Raw genomic sequence first — 17,432 nt, forward strand, 5'->3', positions numbered from 1 at the left:
ATAAAGACACGTAATTCATACGTCCAGAAACAAGTCATGCATTCTGGTTTTACTAGGATTACTTCCCATCCTTGGTCTTGTGGAACATAACCGTTATGGCCGTTGATAAGACAGCGTGTTGTAACGTCGTCAAAGGGACGAGGGTTACGTAATGTCCAACAGTCCCGTAACAATCTAAAAACCTCATTTCTTACCCCAATTACCGACTCCGTCACTTGTGGGAACGTTTTGTTTAATAGTTGTAGCCCGATGTTCTTGTTCTCACTTTGGTGAGAAGCGAACATTACTAATCCGTAAGCATAACATGCTTCTTTATGTTGCATGTTAGCCGCTTTTTCTAAATCACGAAGTCCAATATTCGGATATATTGAGTCAAAATAATTTCTTAACCCATTGCGTAAAATAGCATTTGGGTTCCCCGCAATATATGCGTCAAAGTAAACACATCGTAACTTATGGATTTCCCAATGTGATATCCCCCATCTTTCGAACGAAAGCCTTTTATAAACCAAGGCATTCTTGGAACGTTCTTCGAATGTCTTACAAACTGATCTCGCCTTAAATAGTTGTGCCGAAGAATTCTGACCGACTCTAGACAAGATTTCATCAATCATGTCTCCGGGTAGGTCTCTTAAAATATTGGGTTGTCTATCCATTTTGTGTTTTTATACTGTAAAATAGACAAGAGTTAGATTCATAAAAAAATACTTATTAATACAAGCAGTTTTTACATATATCATAAAGCATAAGCACACTATATTACATATATTACACCACACGAATACAACTATCTTATTCTGACTCGCTTGTTTCTTCTTCTTCGGTTTTGGTTCGTTTTGCCAAGTTTCTAGGGATATATGATGTTCCCCTAATACGAGCCGTCGTTTTCCACATTGGTTTAGAAAAACCTGGTGGTTTAGAGGTTCCCGGGTCATTGTTACAACTTAAGGACTTCGGGGGTTGACGATACATATAAAGTTCATCGGGGTTGGAATTAGATTTCTCTATTTTTATGCCCTTTCCCTTATTATTTTCTTTTGCCTTTTTAAATTCAGTTGGGGTAATTTCTATAACATCGTCGGAATTCTCGTCGGAATCCGATTCATCGGAGAATTGGTAATCCTCCCAATATTTTGCTTCCTTGGCGGAAACACCATTGACCATAATTAACCTTGGTCGGTTGGTTGAGGATTTTCTTTTACTTAACCGTTTTATTATTTCCCCCACCGGTTCCGATTCTTCTTCCGGTTCCGATTCTTCTTCCGGTTCCGACTCTTCTTCCGGTTCCTCTTCGGGAACTTGTGAATCAGTCCACGAATCATTCCAATTTACATTTGACTCTTCATTATTATTAGGTGAGTCAATGGGACTTGTTCTAGAGGTAGACATCTATCACATAATATCAAACACGTTAAGAGATTAGTATATCACATAATATTCACATGTTAAAAATATATAGTTTCCAACAAAATTTGTTAAGCAATCATTTTTCAAGTAAACACGGTCGAAGTCCAGACTCACTAATGCATCCTAACAAACTCGATAAGACACACTAATGCAAAATTCTGGTTCTCTAAGACCAACGCTCGGATACCAACTGAAATGTCCCGTTCTTATTGATTAAAAACGTTCCATATTAATTGATTTCGTTGCGAGGTTTTGACCTCTATATGAGACGTTTTTCAAAGACTGCATTCATTTTAAAACAAACCATAACCTTTATTTCATCAATAAAGGTTTAAAAAGCTTTACGTAGATTATCAAATAATGATAATCTAAAATATCCTGTTTACACACGACCATTACATAATGGTTTACAATACAAATATGTTACAACAAAATAAGTTTCTTGAATGCAGTTTTTACACAATATCATACAAGCATGGACTCCAAATCTCGTCCTTATTTAAGTATGCGACAGCGGAAGCTCTTAATAATCACCTGAGAATAAACATGCTTAAAACGTCAACAAAAATGTTGGTGAGTTATAGGTTTAACCTATATATATCAAATCATAATAATAAACCACAAGATTTCATATTTCAATACACATCCCATACATAGAGATAAAAATCATTCATATGGTGAACACCTGGTAACCGACATTAACAAGATGCATATTTAAGAATATCCCCATCATTCCGGGACACCCTTCGGATATGATATAAATTTCGAAGTACTAAAGCATCCGGTACTTTGGATGGGGTTTGTTAGGCCCAATAGATCTATCTTTAGGATTCGCGTCAATTAGGGTGTCTGTTCCCTAATTCTTAGATTACCAGACTTAATAAAAAGGGGCATATTCAATTTCGATAATTCAACCATAGAATGTAGTTTCACGTACTTGTGTCTATTTTGTAAATCATTTATAAAACCTGCATGTATTCTCATCCCAAAAATATTAGATTTTAAAAGTGGGACTATAACTCACTTTCACAGATTTTTACTTCGTCGGGAAGTAAGACTTGGCCACTGGTTGATTCACGAACCTATAACAATATATACATATATATCAAAGTATGTTCAAAATATATTTACAACACTTTTAATATATTTTGATGTTTTAAGTTTATTAAGTCAGCTGTCCTCGTTAGTAACCTACAACTAGTTGTCCACAGTTAGATGTACAGAAATAAATCGATAAATATTATCTTGAATCAATCCACGACCCAGTGTATACGTATCTCAGTATTGATCACAACTCAAACTATATATATTTTGGAATCAACCTCAACCCTGTATAGCTAACTCCAACATTCACATATAGAGTGTCTATGGTTGTTCCGAAATATATATAGATGTGTCGACATGATAGGTCGAAACATTGTATACGTGTCTATGGTATCTCAAGATTACATAATATACAATACAAGTTGATTAAGTTATGGTTGGAATAGATTTGTTACCAATTTTCACGTAGCTAAAATAAGAAAAATTATCCAATCTTGTTTTACCCATAACTTCTTCATTTTAAATCCGTTTTGAGTGAATAAAATTTCTATGGTTTCATATTGAACTCTATTTTATGAATCTAAACAGAAAAAGTATAGGTTTATAGTCGGAAAAATAAGTTACAAGTCGTTTTTGTAAAGGTAGTCATTTCAGTCGAAAGAACGACATCTAGATGACCATTTTAGAAAACATACTTCCACTTTGAGTTTAACCATAATTTTTGGATATAGTTTCATGTTCATAATAAAAATCATTTTATCAGAATAACAACTTCTAAATCAAAGTTTATCATAGTTTTTAATTAACTAACCCAAAACAGCCCGCGGTGTTACTACGACGGCGTAAATCCGGTTTTACGGTGTTTTTCGTGTTTCCAGGTTTTAAATCATTAAGTTAGCATATAATATAGATATAGAACATGTATTTAGTTGATTTTAAAAGTCAAGTTAGAAGGATTAACTTTTGTTTGCGAACAAGTTTAGAATTAACTAGACTATGTTCTAGTGATTACAAGTTTAAACCTTCGAATAAGATAGCTTTATATGTATAAATCGAATGATGTTATGAACATCATTACTACCTTAAGTTCCTTGGATAAACCTACTGGAAAAGAGAAAAATGGATCTAGCTTCAACGGATCCTTGGATGGCTCGAAGTTCTTGAAGCAGAATCATGACACGAAAACAAGTTCAAGTAAGATCATCACTTGAAATAAGATTGTTATAGTTATAGAAATTGAACCAAAGTTTGAATATGATTATTACCTTGTATTAGAATGATAACCTACTGTAAGAAACAAAGATTTCTTGAGGTTGGATGATCACCTTACAAGATTGGAAGTGAGCTAGCAAACTTGAAAGTATTCTTGATTTTATGTAACTAGAACTTGTAGAATATATGAAGAACACTTAGAACTTGAAGATAGAACTTGAGAGAGACCAATTAGATGAAGAAAATTGAATAATGAAAGTGTTTGTAGGTGTTTTTGGTCGTTGGTGTATGGATTAGATATAAAGGATATGTAATTTTGTTTTCATGTAAATAAGTCATGAATGATTACTCATATTTTTGTAATTTTATGAGATATTTCATGCTAGTTGCCAAATGATGGTTCCCACATGTGTTAGGTGACTCACATGGGCTGCTAAGAGCTGATCATTGGAGTGTATATACCAATAGTACATACATCTAAAAGCTGTGTATTGTACGAGTACGAATACGCTTGCATACGAGTAGAATTGTTGATGAAACTGAACGAGGATGTAATTGTAAGCATTTTTGTTAAGTAGAAGTATTTTGATAAGTGTATTGAAGTCTTTCAAAAGTGTATAAATACATATTAAAACACTACATGTATATACATTTTAACTGAGTCGTTAAGTCATCGTTAGTCGTTACATGTAAGTGTTGTTTTGAAACCTTTAGGTTAACGATCTTGTTAAATGTTGTTAACCCAATGTTTATAATATCAAATGAGATTTTAAATTATTATATTATCATGATATTATCATGTATGAATATCTCTTAATATGATATATATACATTAAATGTCTTTACAACGATAATCGTTACATATATGTCTCGTTTAAAATCATTAAGTTAGTAGTCTTGTTTTTACATATGTAGTTCATTGTTAATATACTTAATGATATGTTTACTTATCATAGTATCATGTTAACTATATATATATCCATATATATGTCATCATATAGTTTTTACAAGTTTTAACGTTCGTGAATCACCGGTCAACTTGGGTGGTCAATTGTCTATATGAAACATATTTCAATTAATCAAGTCTTAACAAGTTTGATTGCTTAACATGTTGGAAACATTTATTCATGTAAATATCAATCTCAATTAATATATATAAACATGGAAAAGTTCGGGTCACTACACATTGTCTATAAGCTAGGGATGGCAATGAATACCCGATCCAGTGGATATCCATCCGATCCACCCGATTATTCGTAGATATGGACGATCTAAATGGATATGGATGAAAAAATTTCATCATGGATGAACCCGCGTCCACCCGAAATAACTAAATATATAAACTTATCACTCAAATTAGCATCATTTATGTAGTGATATTTCATTAATTATATTCATATTCATCTTTCGTTATATTTTCTTTAAAAATATAACTTTATTCTTATATTTTGTTTTGTTTAATTTAAATATATTTATCGTACTTTGGTGGTTTAAATGTGATTGCATGTAACTAAAAGTAAGCAACTTACATGTCGATATCTTTACACATTTAATAGGCTATTTATTGAATATTTGTTATATAAATTAGTAAAAATGTGACTTTCGGTCGCATAAACTATTAAAAATATTACTTTTGATCGTATATAATGAACCACCGCTTATAATTGTTAAAAATAAGATAAATTTAAACGGATATGGATAATTATCCATTAACCCGCTTCACCCGACGGATATGGATATAGATGGATGAAAACTAAAAAAAAATAAATGGATATGGATATGGATACGGCCTCACCCGATTCATATCCGATCCATTGTCATCCCTATATAAGACTGCTTCTTATAGTCTTCCATCCGTCTTTCAAGTGTCTTCACCAGTCTACCAACGACACAACCACACAGGCATGTCTTCATTCTGTCATTAGGCGGACCAACGATTTTTATGTTTTGTTTTATGGAGAGAGATTGTCCTCTACTCGGCTTAACTTGCTCTCTCATATCCGTTTAGATGAGATTCGAATGCTGACATGTTTTGTTTTATGGAGAGATATTGTCCTCTACTCGGCTTAACTTGCTCTCTCATATCCGTTTAGATGAGATTCGAATGCTGACAAATCGCTTATTTTTGGTAGCCAACGAGAATCCAGATCAAAATATAGACTTGAATCTTAACTGTTGAATTACATGTTTAATACTATAACAAGGATGATGGGAGGGAAGATATATTTTGGTTTGGATGTGGAGAAAGTAGCAGAAGCAAAAAGCTTTCATGATTTATCGGCTGACACAAATGAGTTGAACAGACAGTCAAGTATGGCCGATATGTTGCCAATTATGCGGTGGTTCATTGGAGGGAAATTAGAAAAGAGTGTATGCCACGTTACAAAAGAGTGGATCGGTGAACATCAAGGTGAAGCAAAGAAAACATTCCTTCACGTTATCCATAATACCACACGGGCCTTTGCTTCATCTTGATGTTCATTTAAAATTTGGCACGTCAAGAGTCAAAAGACAATTTTTGCAGGCCACTTTCAAACTATACAACAACAATAGTATTCAATCTCGCTAATGATACAACAACAATAAGTATTTAACACCACTTTAGAATAGAGCAGGGTTGTTAAGCTAACATTTGAGTTTGTTTCAAATCAAATTAGGGAGAGGGCTAGTAATTATTATTATTATTATTATCATTATCATAATAATAATAATAATAATAATAATAATTATAAAGAACAGTGCAATCAAGTCGGTCGTTTCCTCCTTTCTATGTCAATAAGACCTAGACAACATGTTTTCTAACCAATAAATAAATACCAGATAAACAGGTAGTAACGATATTGATATAACAATTCAAAACGACATATCCATACACGTTAAACAGCCCACCATTCAAGACTAGTATTTAGGTAAACACAAAACATACAATTCATAAGCGGAGATTAGAGACCACTGCATCAATTACCAAAAATATACCAGTTACCAGAGCCTACTTAAAAAACCAATTCTGAACAGCCAAACATAGTTTCAAAAGCATCAGGTGTTTACTCACTCTTCACCAAGCTTCTTCTCAGCAGCCTATAATTATGAAAAAAGCTCATAAGATGATATCATACTTGGCAAACGTGTAAAATTGGGTAGAGACCCAAACGCGTTTGTGTTGAAACGGGTCATGGCCAGAACATGTTTAGGTCAAGACCCCTTAAGAACTCGTAGGACCTTATATATACATATGGGTCTAAGTTGGACCCATTTTTAACTTTTTTGTTAACCCAATTGGAATGGACCCACTTATCAAGCTACGGGTCTCAATTGCCGGGTATAATACAAAATATTATACACAAAAAGATAATCACACCCAAAAGATGTACTAACCTTAATGTTTCCTTTGATAGCTTCATTAGTTGGATCCAATTCCAAGGCTGCATGAAAACCAACCAGAATAAAATACATAAACTGTTTAGCAAGTTAAAATGATAAATTGATAATCCCATGACAAAAACTTCAAAAAAAATATTTAGATGAGAACTCGTGTTTACAAACCTTTCTTGAATCCGCTTTCAATCGCATCCTTGTAATTCCCTTGCGCGTAGTATACGAACCCCAAGCGGCTAAAAGCCTTGTTGTACTTGGGATCAAGTTCAATAGCTTTGTTACAATCGTGAATCGCTTCTGTATACATCTTGACCTGAGTGTACGCAGCAGCTCTGAAAAAGTACCAATTCACAAAAACGTAATTATCAATAATGTACTTTTAGAGAAAGAAAATGGCAAACATAATACTAAACAAAAACTCAAACTGTTTGTGTAAAAAATAAGTTACCTGTTGCAGTGATAAACAGCATTATCATCACAAAGTGCAACAGCAACACTGTAAAAGGAAATTGCATCTGGGTACAACTTACTTTGCATACATTTGTTACCTGTATGAAAACAAAGTGCATAAGTGAATGCAGTAAGTATACTTTTATCTATTTACATTTCTACTTAACCATAATTTCTAAGTGTTTTAACTTTTTCAAAGCAAATTATTACCTTGTAACTTAAAGAAATCAGCCAATTTTTTAAGATCAGGCTTTGTAGCTGTAGCTCCAGATTTTTCCAATTCCTTAGAGTAGACACGAAAGATATAATTAAACAACAGTAATTCACATCAATATAATTCATCAAAGTAATACAAATATAAATATAGGTATAAATATATAGAATCCTTTCAGACCCTCATCATTATATATAAGCATCAAGAGTGAAATATCAACAAAATTATAGATAGTTGTTATAAAAGGTTAAGGTTTTGTCAAGATTTACATTAAATTGCTAAAGTTTAATGTTTAGACATAACAGAACATTTTAAAACGACGTGTGCTTGTTTTCTCTTCGAAAAAATGTCATTTAAAGTATATATTGTATGTATGGATCAGAATGAAACAGTAAGAAGTCATTTAGTTTTCACAATACGAGTCTATTTCTTTGACTTTCAAAATTTTAAAGGCACCTTTCAACTTCAAAACTAGTATGAGACACCAAAATAAATATAAAAATAAAAAAAAAAACAAAAAAACACAAGATTTGAACTTAAAAGTTAGTAGCATACCCATAAAGTACAGTCGTACATCCAACTAGCTTGGCTGAGTGGCGGATCTCCGTTCGATGATGGAGACTCGAAATATCGAGCCTTTTCTAGAGCACCAAAAAATTCAACAAAAAGTGGATCCTTGAGCCACCCTGTTAATCATAAAAGATTTATAACTTTAGTCATTCATCTTAACATTTATATCCGTTTGATGATACGTAAGAATTTTAAACAGAGTTATACTTTTTCTCTGAGTCACAAAACCATTTACAATACTTTCATACAGAATGGTACTAATTATCTTGATGGCTATTCAAATACAAGTGGTTCAAAATGTATAATTAGAAAAAACTTTACAAACTTACTATATAAGTACAACGATAAGAGAACTATATACTCATAAACAAAAGCAATACAATAAGAGAACTATATACTCATAAACAAAAGCAATACAATATAGAAAAACCATATTTTCAATCTCTAAAATCATATATATGAATATGTATAAATATACAAGAAATAACACTTACTTGTGTAACAATCATCCTTCTTGTTGGTGTCACCCTACATAAGAAGTACAACAAGTAAAACATCAGAAAAGGAAACTGAATAGCTATCATCACCTGAAATATATATAAACAACAAATAAAAAATTATAAACATTACCACCAGAGTTTGAGATGCCTCGGGAATTTTGGAATTTTCTGGAGCATTAACATTGACTGTTGATGATGTATCTGCTTGAAATTTCTCACAAGCCTGCTCTGATTTGATCCCGTTATCCTGTACTGGTCGTGAACTGAAAAGTTGCACCAGAGAATCAGAAGTTGGCACGCTGACACTAGATAATGAACCGATCTTAAAAATCACCGATAAGCATTCTTTGGCTAATTGAAGACTTTCAGCATTAGCAACAGAACTAGGTTCAACTGAAAAACAAATTATGAAAGAGCTGTTAGCATATAAACATGGAAATGTAAGTTTCAGAAAGATAACACTGTAATAATTTATTCTTTTTTAAAGATTCTTGCTTCTGAACAAAGATAAAAATTAGTTTCACATTCAACATTTGTAAGTAAAATGCATTTCATAGCCTTCTTTCTCTACTTAACTTACAATTTTTCCCTCAAATTGCATTTAAACTCATTTCTAATAAAACCCTAATTTATGTCTAAATTCTCATAAAAACCCTAATTTAACTACTGTCAGTAATTTTACACTTAACATGAAGTGATTAGCAGCTGTCATTTTTCTAACAGAAGACAGTAAACCTAATAACGATCGTTATGTATAATAGCAAACCCTAGAAAATAAAAATTGAACTAAATAATTTTACACTTAAAATGAAGTAATCAGAAGCTGTCATTTTTCTAACAGAAGACAGTAAACCTAATAACGATCATTATGTATAATAGCAAACCCTAGAAAATAAAATTTGAACTAAATATTTATATTTATATTTATATTTATATTTATACTATTTATACGAATATTTATAAATAGACGAAGATAATACGGAAAGCGAGCGAACCAGAATTGAGAAAATCGAGAAAAGAGAGGACGATGCGACGACAAAGAGGGGAATCGGCCTTCAAATTCGCCATTTTCAATCAACAACTGAATGAGAGCAAAAACAAACGCGCCACTCACTCACTGTATTTCTTTTTCTCTTATATATGAGTAGTACGGAATAAAATAATACGAGTAAATACGGAGAAAGCTGAGATGAGCCCTAAAATTACTTCAATTTCAGGCCCATTTACTGGGGCCCATTACAGGTGTTGCATCTGACCAGAATATAGACCAAGAGCCCAGTACGTTTTTTTTTTTTTTTGGAACAGCTCAATTTTTTTGAACAGCCCAGTGCGTTTTAACAATGTTGTTTCAAAATTTGATAAATTGACAGGCAAAAAACGTATGGCGTCGGAGATGACTTGTAAAGCAGAGAGTGTCTCATATGCGGCCTTCAATACAGGGTGTTCAAAAGGGTATTGTTTTTAATTCTAGAAAACTGTTGTTCGAATCGGTTCAAGTTAAAAGGGCCGAGAAAAGAATCAAAAAATAAAATGTCTCACGATGAGGAGTTTGAAGTCTTCGGCGAATTTATCAAAGACGCTTGAGCATTTTTGGTTCGTGTGATGGCGGTTCCTCTTTGTCTTTAGATGATTCTTAATCTTCTGATTTTCGGGTAGGCCTTTATCTTTGTAGTTGGCTTTACGAGCTTTGACTAAGTTTTGTTTAGTTTTGCCTTTGTCTTTATCCATTTTTTCGTCAAAAAGAAAAATAAGTACACATGGAGTATAAATTAAGAGAAAATTGTGTTCATGATCTTTCGGTTACAAAAAAAAAAAAAAAAACACAAGGGAATTAAAAAAAAAAACTTTTGGTTGCAACGTATTTTTATGTATACACAATTAAATATGCATTAGAGAGTTGTTTCATACAACACTTTAATACATATTTGGTTGTGTATAGATAAAAATAGGTTGTTTACAAATCAATCCTCCATTAAAAGAATGTGTTTAGTCATTTATTTTTGTTAATGTTGTTGATCATTTATTTCATGTACTATTAACCAAAATGTCACATTTAAACTCACTATAACGATTTGCCTTGAAAAAACAAATGCAAAAAGGCTCTCGCAAGTCCCAGGGTAACATTGCGACCATGTGACTACTGTTTCTCAGTCATGACCGAGGAAATTTCAAGTCGCGATCTGGAGTATACGGTCATGACTGAAAAACAACGAGTCCCAGGGTTTGTTCTTGCGAACCTTGCAAGTTGCGACCGTAGTGGTCTAATTATTATTATTAGGTCACAAAACTAACATTCCGCTCACAAAACTAAAACACTCCCCTTCAACAAGCGATATTTGTGATTCGGTGACATTTCGTGTCAGTTATAAACGGTTACATACCAAGAATTTTTACAAACCCTTTATATCTCAGTTTCTTCAATTAGTAAACATTAAACAACGGAAACAAACCATTGCCGCCATCAACCACCACCGCCGCCGTCGAAAAGCTAAATTTCAAAAGTTCTTGAAGAATTCGAATGTCCAAACTTGGAGATCTAACAATTGATCGAATTCGAATGTGACTATTTGAACATATAGCAATTTTCATACTCACTACATCTTGTACAATGGAAGATAACGAGCTAAATATTATTCATTCTTGTTTTTTTCTTACAAGCATTTTATCGAACAGTTACTGTGTAGTATGTGTTAGGTTTCTCTTGCCACAAGGCTTGCAAGCCACTTTTCCATGACCTTGCGAACCTTGTTATGCACCAGTCGCACGCTTTTGGTTAGTCCTTTACATTAACGTTCATTAAATTTTTCGTTACGTTTCTTTATTATTTAATTAGTCCTTAACTGTTTAATTGTATCTCTCATTTGGTTCTTTACAATTCTATTTGTTTAACCCCTTTAACTCATTTAATTAAAACTTCTACCCATTTGATCCATTTCTAGAGGCATGTTTGTGAGCACAGTCAATTTTTATTCATTTATAATTTACCAGCAAAATGTATTTTGATTAAAAAAATCTCGCTAGCAAAGCATTAGAAAGGGAAAAAAAAAAAATGGTCACAGCGGTTTTATAAGCCAATCGTCCCAAATAATATTACATTTTCATATATTACAAATAAAACTAAAGAAGCAATGCATTTTGAATTCATGTACTCAAAACTGGGAAGAATTCGGTCCGCGCGTTGCGGCGGATGCATTTTGATATACGTTGCTTGGTACCTGTTTATAGTATCAGATGATATTTACATACGAAATGCCAGCATATGTTTACTAATTATTTGTCACGACCCCCATTTCGGTCCCCGAAACGTGGCGTGATTGCTGTCCCATTTATAGTTAACGATTACCAACGACGGCAACGTAAACGTTTTTATTACGACATATAAGTACGAGTTGTAGGTTGCATGTCGGGATCAAAAGAAAAGTTCACCAAATACATCCAAAATACAAAATATTACATCACTAGACAAAGTGCATCATGATATGTTTTCAAAAAGACATCTCGACATCCTCACGACATCCCAAAAGCAAACCTGTATGAATGCAGAGTCCTGTCTAGGGACATGAGAAAACAAACAGTTTTTGACTGGTTTGATATGGCCGAAACGGTCGGTTTATTTTAGTGTGATGTCGTCAAGTCGTTAATCGTCTATTAAGGTTATCAGAGGAGGACTGTAGTTTTAAATATATGATAGCGGAACCTAAAACTATTACTCCTTCCTACAGGTGAGTAATGGAAGTATGACATAGGGTCATTTGTTTAAGAAGACAATAGAAGCGAACACTCGTAATAGCAAACTAAGGGAACTTAGCAGACTAACTATTCTTAAGGAGTAGTGTGGATAATTTGAGTTTTCTAATTTCTAGATAAACATATATAAATAAATAAAGCGGTAAAGATAAGTTTTGTATTTCAGATAAGGCTAAAGCAAATGCATCTTATGATTTCACTAGTTACTTAGCTGAGAGAATGAAATGCCGGCTCATGAATAGGCGACGAACTTAGACTCGTTATGCAGTACCTAAACGTCCCTGTCAGATGACTGACATGTCACTGAGTAGTTACGTTAGGTTTGGTGATTCTAAATAGATAGCAACGCCCTAGACCCCTGTCGTCTATCAATCATTGCTACATGAAGGTATGGACGGCTCCTCAATAGGAGTGCTCGAAAAATACGACAGATTAACATTCAACACAAGTGAATCCGAAACAACATTACATAGCAGGCATTTCAAGGCAACATTCGTGTACACCTCACAAGCCATAAGCTTATATTATGTTTTCACTTTCTCCTTAATAAGCAGCCACACCATAGAGTGTCTCGAAATACACTGGGAGTACTACACAAGTGAATACCATGAAACAGTTAGCGCCCTTGTTCTAAAAGTATCCCAAACCATGTGCACTGCTAAATCATGCAACTACCCATCATTACCCCTCCATTTACGATCCACCTCGTGTCATCTACCAAATCACGAACATTAGCGTTAATATTCAGCCCAGCTCGGTGGGTATCCTGTCGAGTAATGCAGTAAATAATGGTCTAAAATCACACCATGAGTCGTACCACACAAATGTCAACTAACCACTACCAATAAATATGAATAAAGTGAGAACACACTCTATCGCTAATCTCCATCAACTTCCGCAAACTAACACTCGCTCCAGCTATAAGAGGCGCATCTCACATATTCCTTCCATTCAACTTATATGAGTGGAACTACTTGACCCATAAAGAGTTCTTATGAGTTAAGAGACGTCATAAATGAGAAGTCATCAATTTTACATTCCAATCTGTAGGACGCTGTAGGCCTAGTCCACCCCTCATCTTTAAGAATACACATATCTGACCATTTGACTTTAGCTTTTTCCCGTTTCATTTCACGTTGTTAAGAACATATTTGCCAACTCACCACTACTTTGTGGTACATGTCCCATGAACTATCATCATCTAACTTTAAAATAAATAAATAAATAAATAAATAAATTAAATTATCATCTAAATCACGCAGACTTGTTTGAGTGACCACCGAGTTGTCCAATGAAGCACACCACCCGAGTCTGATTTCTAACTATGCTAAATCGTTCAAAAAAGAAGTGTGATTAAAGAGTGCGCATAATACGCAATTCATCCGGTACGATGTCTCGCTAATAAAAAAAAAAAAAGGTACTGCGTATCATATAAAGAGATAGGGTTTGATTGAAAACATCATTTTTTCTCATTCTTTTCCTTAAAATGTGCTGATCATTAAGACAATCTAAATTTTTGGTAGTTATCGTTAAAGCTTTCAAGAGTTTCTATTCTTCTTAGGTTTCTTCGTCGTTTTATGATTTTTTTATATTTATTTTTATGTCTTTTCCCTAAAAACAAGATTACTCTGCCATCACAAACTCACCCACCCACCCACCCACCCACCCACCATTGGATTCCACTATTAACCATATTTAAATCTAAATTTCAACGAAATCGTATACGTTTATCTGCTCTTCATTTACTATTTATTCAGATTCAGAAGATACTTGAGACATATTATTAGGTTGTTGACTCTTACTCATCACCAAAAAAATGTCACTTGAATTCAACACCTGGATTTGTATTCCAGTTCTTATTTTTGTATATCTTCTATCAAAACATGTTCTTCACAAGCTTTATAACCTTCCCCCAACACCATTTCCAGTACTACCAGTAATAGGCCATCTTCATCTTCTAAAAAAACCGGTTTATCGAACACTAGCCAAGCTCTCGGGTCACTACGGCCCGGTTCTTTACCTCCAATTCGGGTCACGCCACGTTCTCCACGTGTCATCCCCGTTGGCAGCCGAGGAATGTTTATCCAAAAACGACATCGTTTTTGCCAACAGACCAAACATGCTTAGCGGTCAGTATTTCGGGTACAACTACACCGCCCTTCCCTGGGCCCGTTATGGCGATCAATGGCAGACACAACGTCGCATTTCGGCTATGGAAATATTATCAACGGCTCGTCTTGACTCGCTTTCTCATATTCGGTTAGACGAGATTCGGGTCCTGACCCGGAGGCTGTTTTTGAGTGGTAATGAAAACCCAGATCAGGTGATCAATTTAAGAACTGAATTGTTTGGGTTTATGTTTAATGTGATGACACGAATGATGGGAGGTAAGAAGTATTATGGTTTGGAGAGTGGGAAATTAGAAGAAGCAGAAAGGTTTCATGATATTGTTGATGATACAAATCAGGTTAATTGTGAGGCAGGTTTAGCTGATATGTGGCCAAATTTGAGATGGTTAGTTGCTAGAAAAATAGAAAAAAGGTATGGTGATGTGCAAAAGAGGCGAGATGAGTTTATGCAAGAATGGATTGATGAATTTCGTGCAAATGGTTTGGTTAATGGAAAAGGTGAGAAAACATTGCTTCAAGTTTTGTTAGATTTACAAGATGCAGATCCAGAATACTACACAGATGAAGTAATCAAAAGCCTTTCACAGGTTATATATTACAGTATTTTTTTTTTTTTTTTGTTATACTAGTACTAGTAAATGTTATATGGAGTACCTTCTAGCATTGTTGTAAAGATAAGGATTAATTGATTTTTAGAAGCAGACCGACTAGACTTTCTATAATTGATCTGATCAGTCGGTCAATGGGTGAAAATCGGACTTGGTCAAAGTTGGATTTAGTCAGTCTAATTGGTCAAGTCTTAGTTTGTCAACTTTAATTAGGAATTTACATTAGAATTATGAAATATTTGAAGAATTGAACGATCATGTTTATGTTTATAGACTATTAGTATGATGAAGTTAATGTTTGTTTATTTTTATTTTTTATGGTTTTCTTGTATAATTACAAACATCTATCTATAGTTTCTATTATATTGCTAAAATGATGTCATTATTAAGCTATTTCCTTTGTTAAGAAAAAATCAAAAAAAAAGAAAAAAGAAAAAAATCTTAAGCATGGTGGGTGATGTCATTAATCCAAATAATTTTGAATTAAAATTAAAACTTATTAATTGATTATTGTTATTAAATCTTATTAATAATTATTTTAATTATTAAAATTAAATAATTTTAAATTATTTTAATTAATTATTTTGAATTAACACGGTTCATTTCACTAGTATATGAAATATTATTTAAATATATAAAAGTCGGTAATCCCAAATTTACCGATTATTCTCAACAAATTTCGACCGATTAATCTTCGATTAGCAAGTTTTACAACCTTGGCTTATAAAATTATACATTATAGAAAAACATTATATTTATGATGGAACTATCTATTTGAATGTGCAGACTAAAATGGTAATTTGCTATAATACTTGGTAAATAGTAATCATCTAAATGTAAATTCTTACCTCTAAACTGACTAAATCAGTTACACTTAACATCAATAAACATAAACCCACAAGATTTTAACACAAACAACATCAAAATCAATCATTTTGACTCAAAATTGCTCTTTTAACAAATTGTGAAGAAATTAAAAGAATCTGTGGACATCAGTATACTTACAGAAAAGAAATAGGATTTATTGATTTAAATAAGAAAAATTGACAAATAGCAAATTAACTCGGTAAACTTCTAATGTTTATTTTGATTACAGGCACTTTTACATGGAGGGATCAACACTTCAGTTGAGACAATGGAGTGGGCAATGTCACTTCTACTAAACAACCCGCCCGTTTTAAACAAGGCCCAGATGGAAATCGATGAACACGTGGGATGCGATCGCCTAGTCGTTGAAGAAGATCTATCGAAGCTTCCATACTTGCAATGGATCATCAAAGAAACCTTAAGAATACACCCACCAGCCCCTTTACTTCTTCCTCATGAATCATCAAAAGATTGTACAGTTATCGGTTACCATATCCCAAAAGGTACAATGTTGTTGGTGAACGTGTGGGCCCTACAGCACGATCCCAACACATGGGACCGTCCTGAGAAGTTCATACCCGAGAGATTTGAAGGCAAGGAAAACGTTGGTAAAGCGAAAGAAGGGTTGATTATGATGCCATTTGGGTCAGGGCGAAGAAGATGTCCTGGTGAGAATTTAGCGTTGCGCATTATTGGGTTAGGATTAGCGTCGATAATTCAATGCTTTGATTGGAAACGTGTGACCGATGAACTGGTTGATATGAGTGAATCTGGTGGGTTTACTGCACCTAAGGCTCAACCTCTGATGGCTAAGTATCGGACCCGTCCGACCTTTATCGGTCATTTATCTAAGATCGAGTTAAAAAGGCCTAGTTAAAGGTTGCTTTAATTTGCTAATCCTTTTTAATAAACAAAAGCAGTACAAAGCAAAGCATGTATGACTATTATTATTATTTGGACAGTTAGTTGGGGATTACTCGGGGGACTTAACCACCCACGCGATCATCTCCCGCAGTTGCTATACCCGCCCCCAACTGCGTGCCCAGAGGCGAAACTGGGATTTTTTTTTCACCGGGGGCAAAAAAAAGTTTAAACCGTAGCAATTTTTTTGGACAAAATTTGAAGATTTTGGGGCAAAAGTAGGAGATTTTGGGGCGAAATTTGAAGATTTTGGGGCAAAAGTTGGAGAATTTGGGGCGAAATTTGAAGATTTTGGGGCAAAATATGTAGGTTTGGGGGCAAAAAAAAAAAAAAAAAAAAAATCCACCGGGGGCAAAGTCGAAATACCCAAAATTTTTACACTGAAAAA

At 33.8% G+C, this 17,432-nt stretch overlaps 2 protein-coding genes across 3 annotated transcripts; one reads left to right on the forward strand and one right to left on the reverse strand.

Moving 5' to 3' along the window:
• Positions 1-6,508: 6,508 nt before the first annotated feature.
• Positions 6,509-9,897, reverse strand: LOC139858701 (uncharacterized). Of its 2 annotated transcripts, none has more exons than XM_071847538.1 (9): positions 9,768-9,897; positions 8,906-9,165; positions 8,767-8,800; positions 8,258-8,388; positions 7,699-7,771; positions 7,487-7,586; positions 7,207-7,370; positions 7,039-7,085; positions 6,509-6,741 (listed from the first exon to the last, which is right to left on the reverse strand). In XM_071847538.1, the coding sequence occupies exons 1-9, from the start codon at positions 9,838-9,840 to the stop codon at positions 6,712-6,714; spliced, it is 912 nt and encodes a 303-aa protein (XP_071703639.1). In that variant the 5' UTR covers positions 9,841-9,897; the 3' UTR covers positions 6,509-6,711. The 2 variants fall into 2 exon arrangements, with proteins under 2 accessions (XP_071703639.1, XP_071703638.1); XM_071847537.1 differs by having other exon boundaries at positions 8,903-9,165.
• A 4,315-nt stretch (positions 9,898-14,212) lies between these two features.
• On the forward strand, positions 14,213-17,072 carry LOC139857611 (cytochrome P450 81Q32-like). Its single transcript, XM_071846427.1, has 2 exons — positions 14,213-15,235; positions 16,353-17,072. The coding sequence occupies exons 1-2, from the start codon at positions 14,336-14,338 to the stop codon at positions 16,998-17,000; spliced, it is 1,548 nt and encodes a 515-aa protein (XP_071702528.1). The 5' UTR covers positions 14,213-14,335; the 3' UTR covers positions 17,001-17,072.
• The last annotated feature ends 360 nt before the right edge of the window (positions 17,073-17,432 follow it).

The sequence above is a fragment of the Rutidosis leptorrhynchoides genome, chromosome 7 (assembly GCF_046630445.1).
Source record: "Rutidosis leptorrhynchoides isolate AG116_Rl617_1_P2 chromosome 7, CSIRO_AGI_Rlap_v1, whole genome shotgun sequence".
Classification (NCBI taxonomy): Eukaryota; Viridiplantae; Streptophyta; class Magnoliopsida; order Asterales; family Asteraceae; genus Rutidosis; species Rutidosis leptorrhynchoides.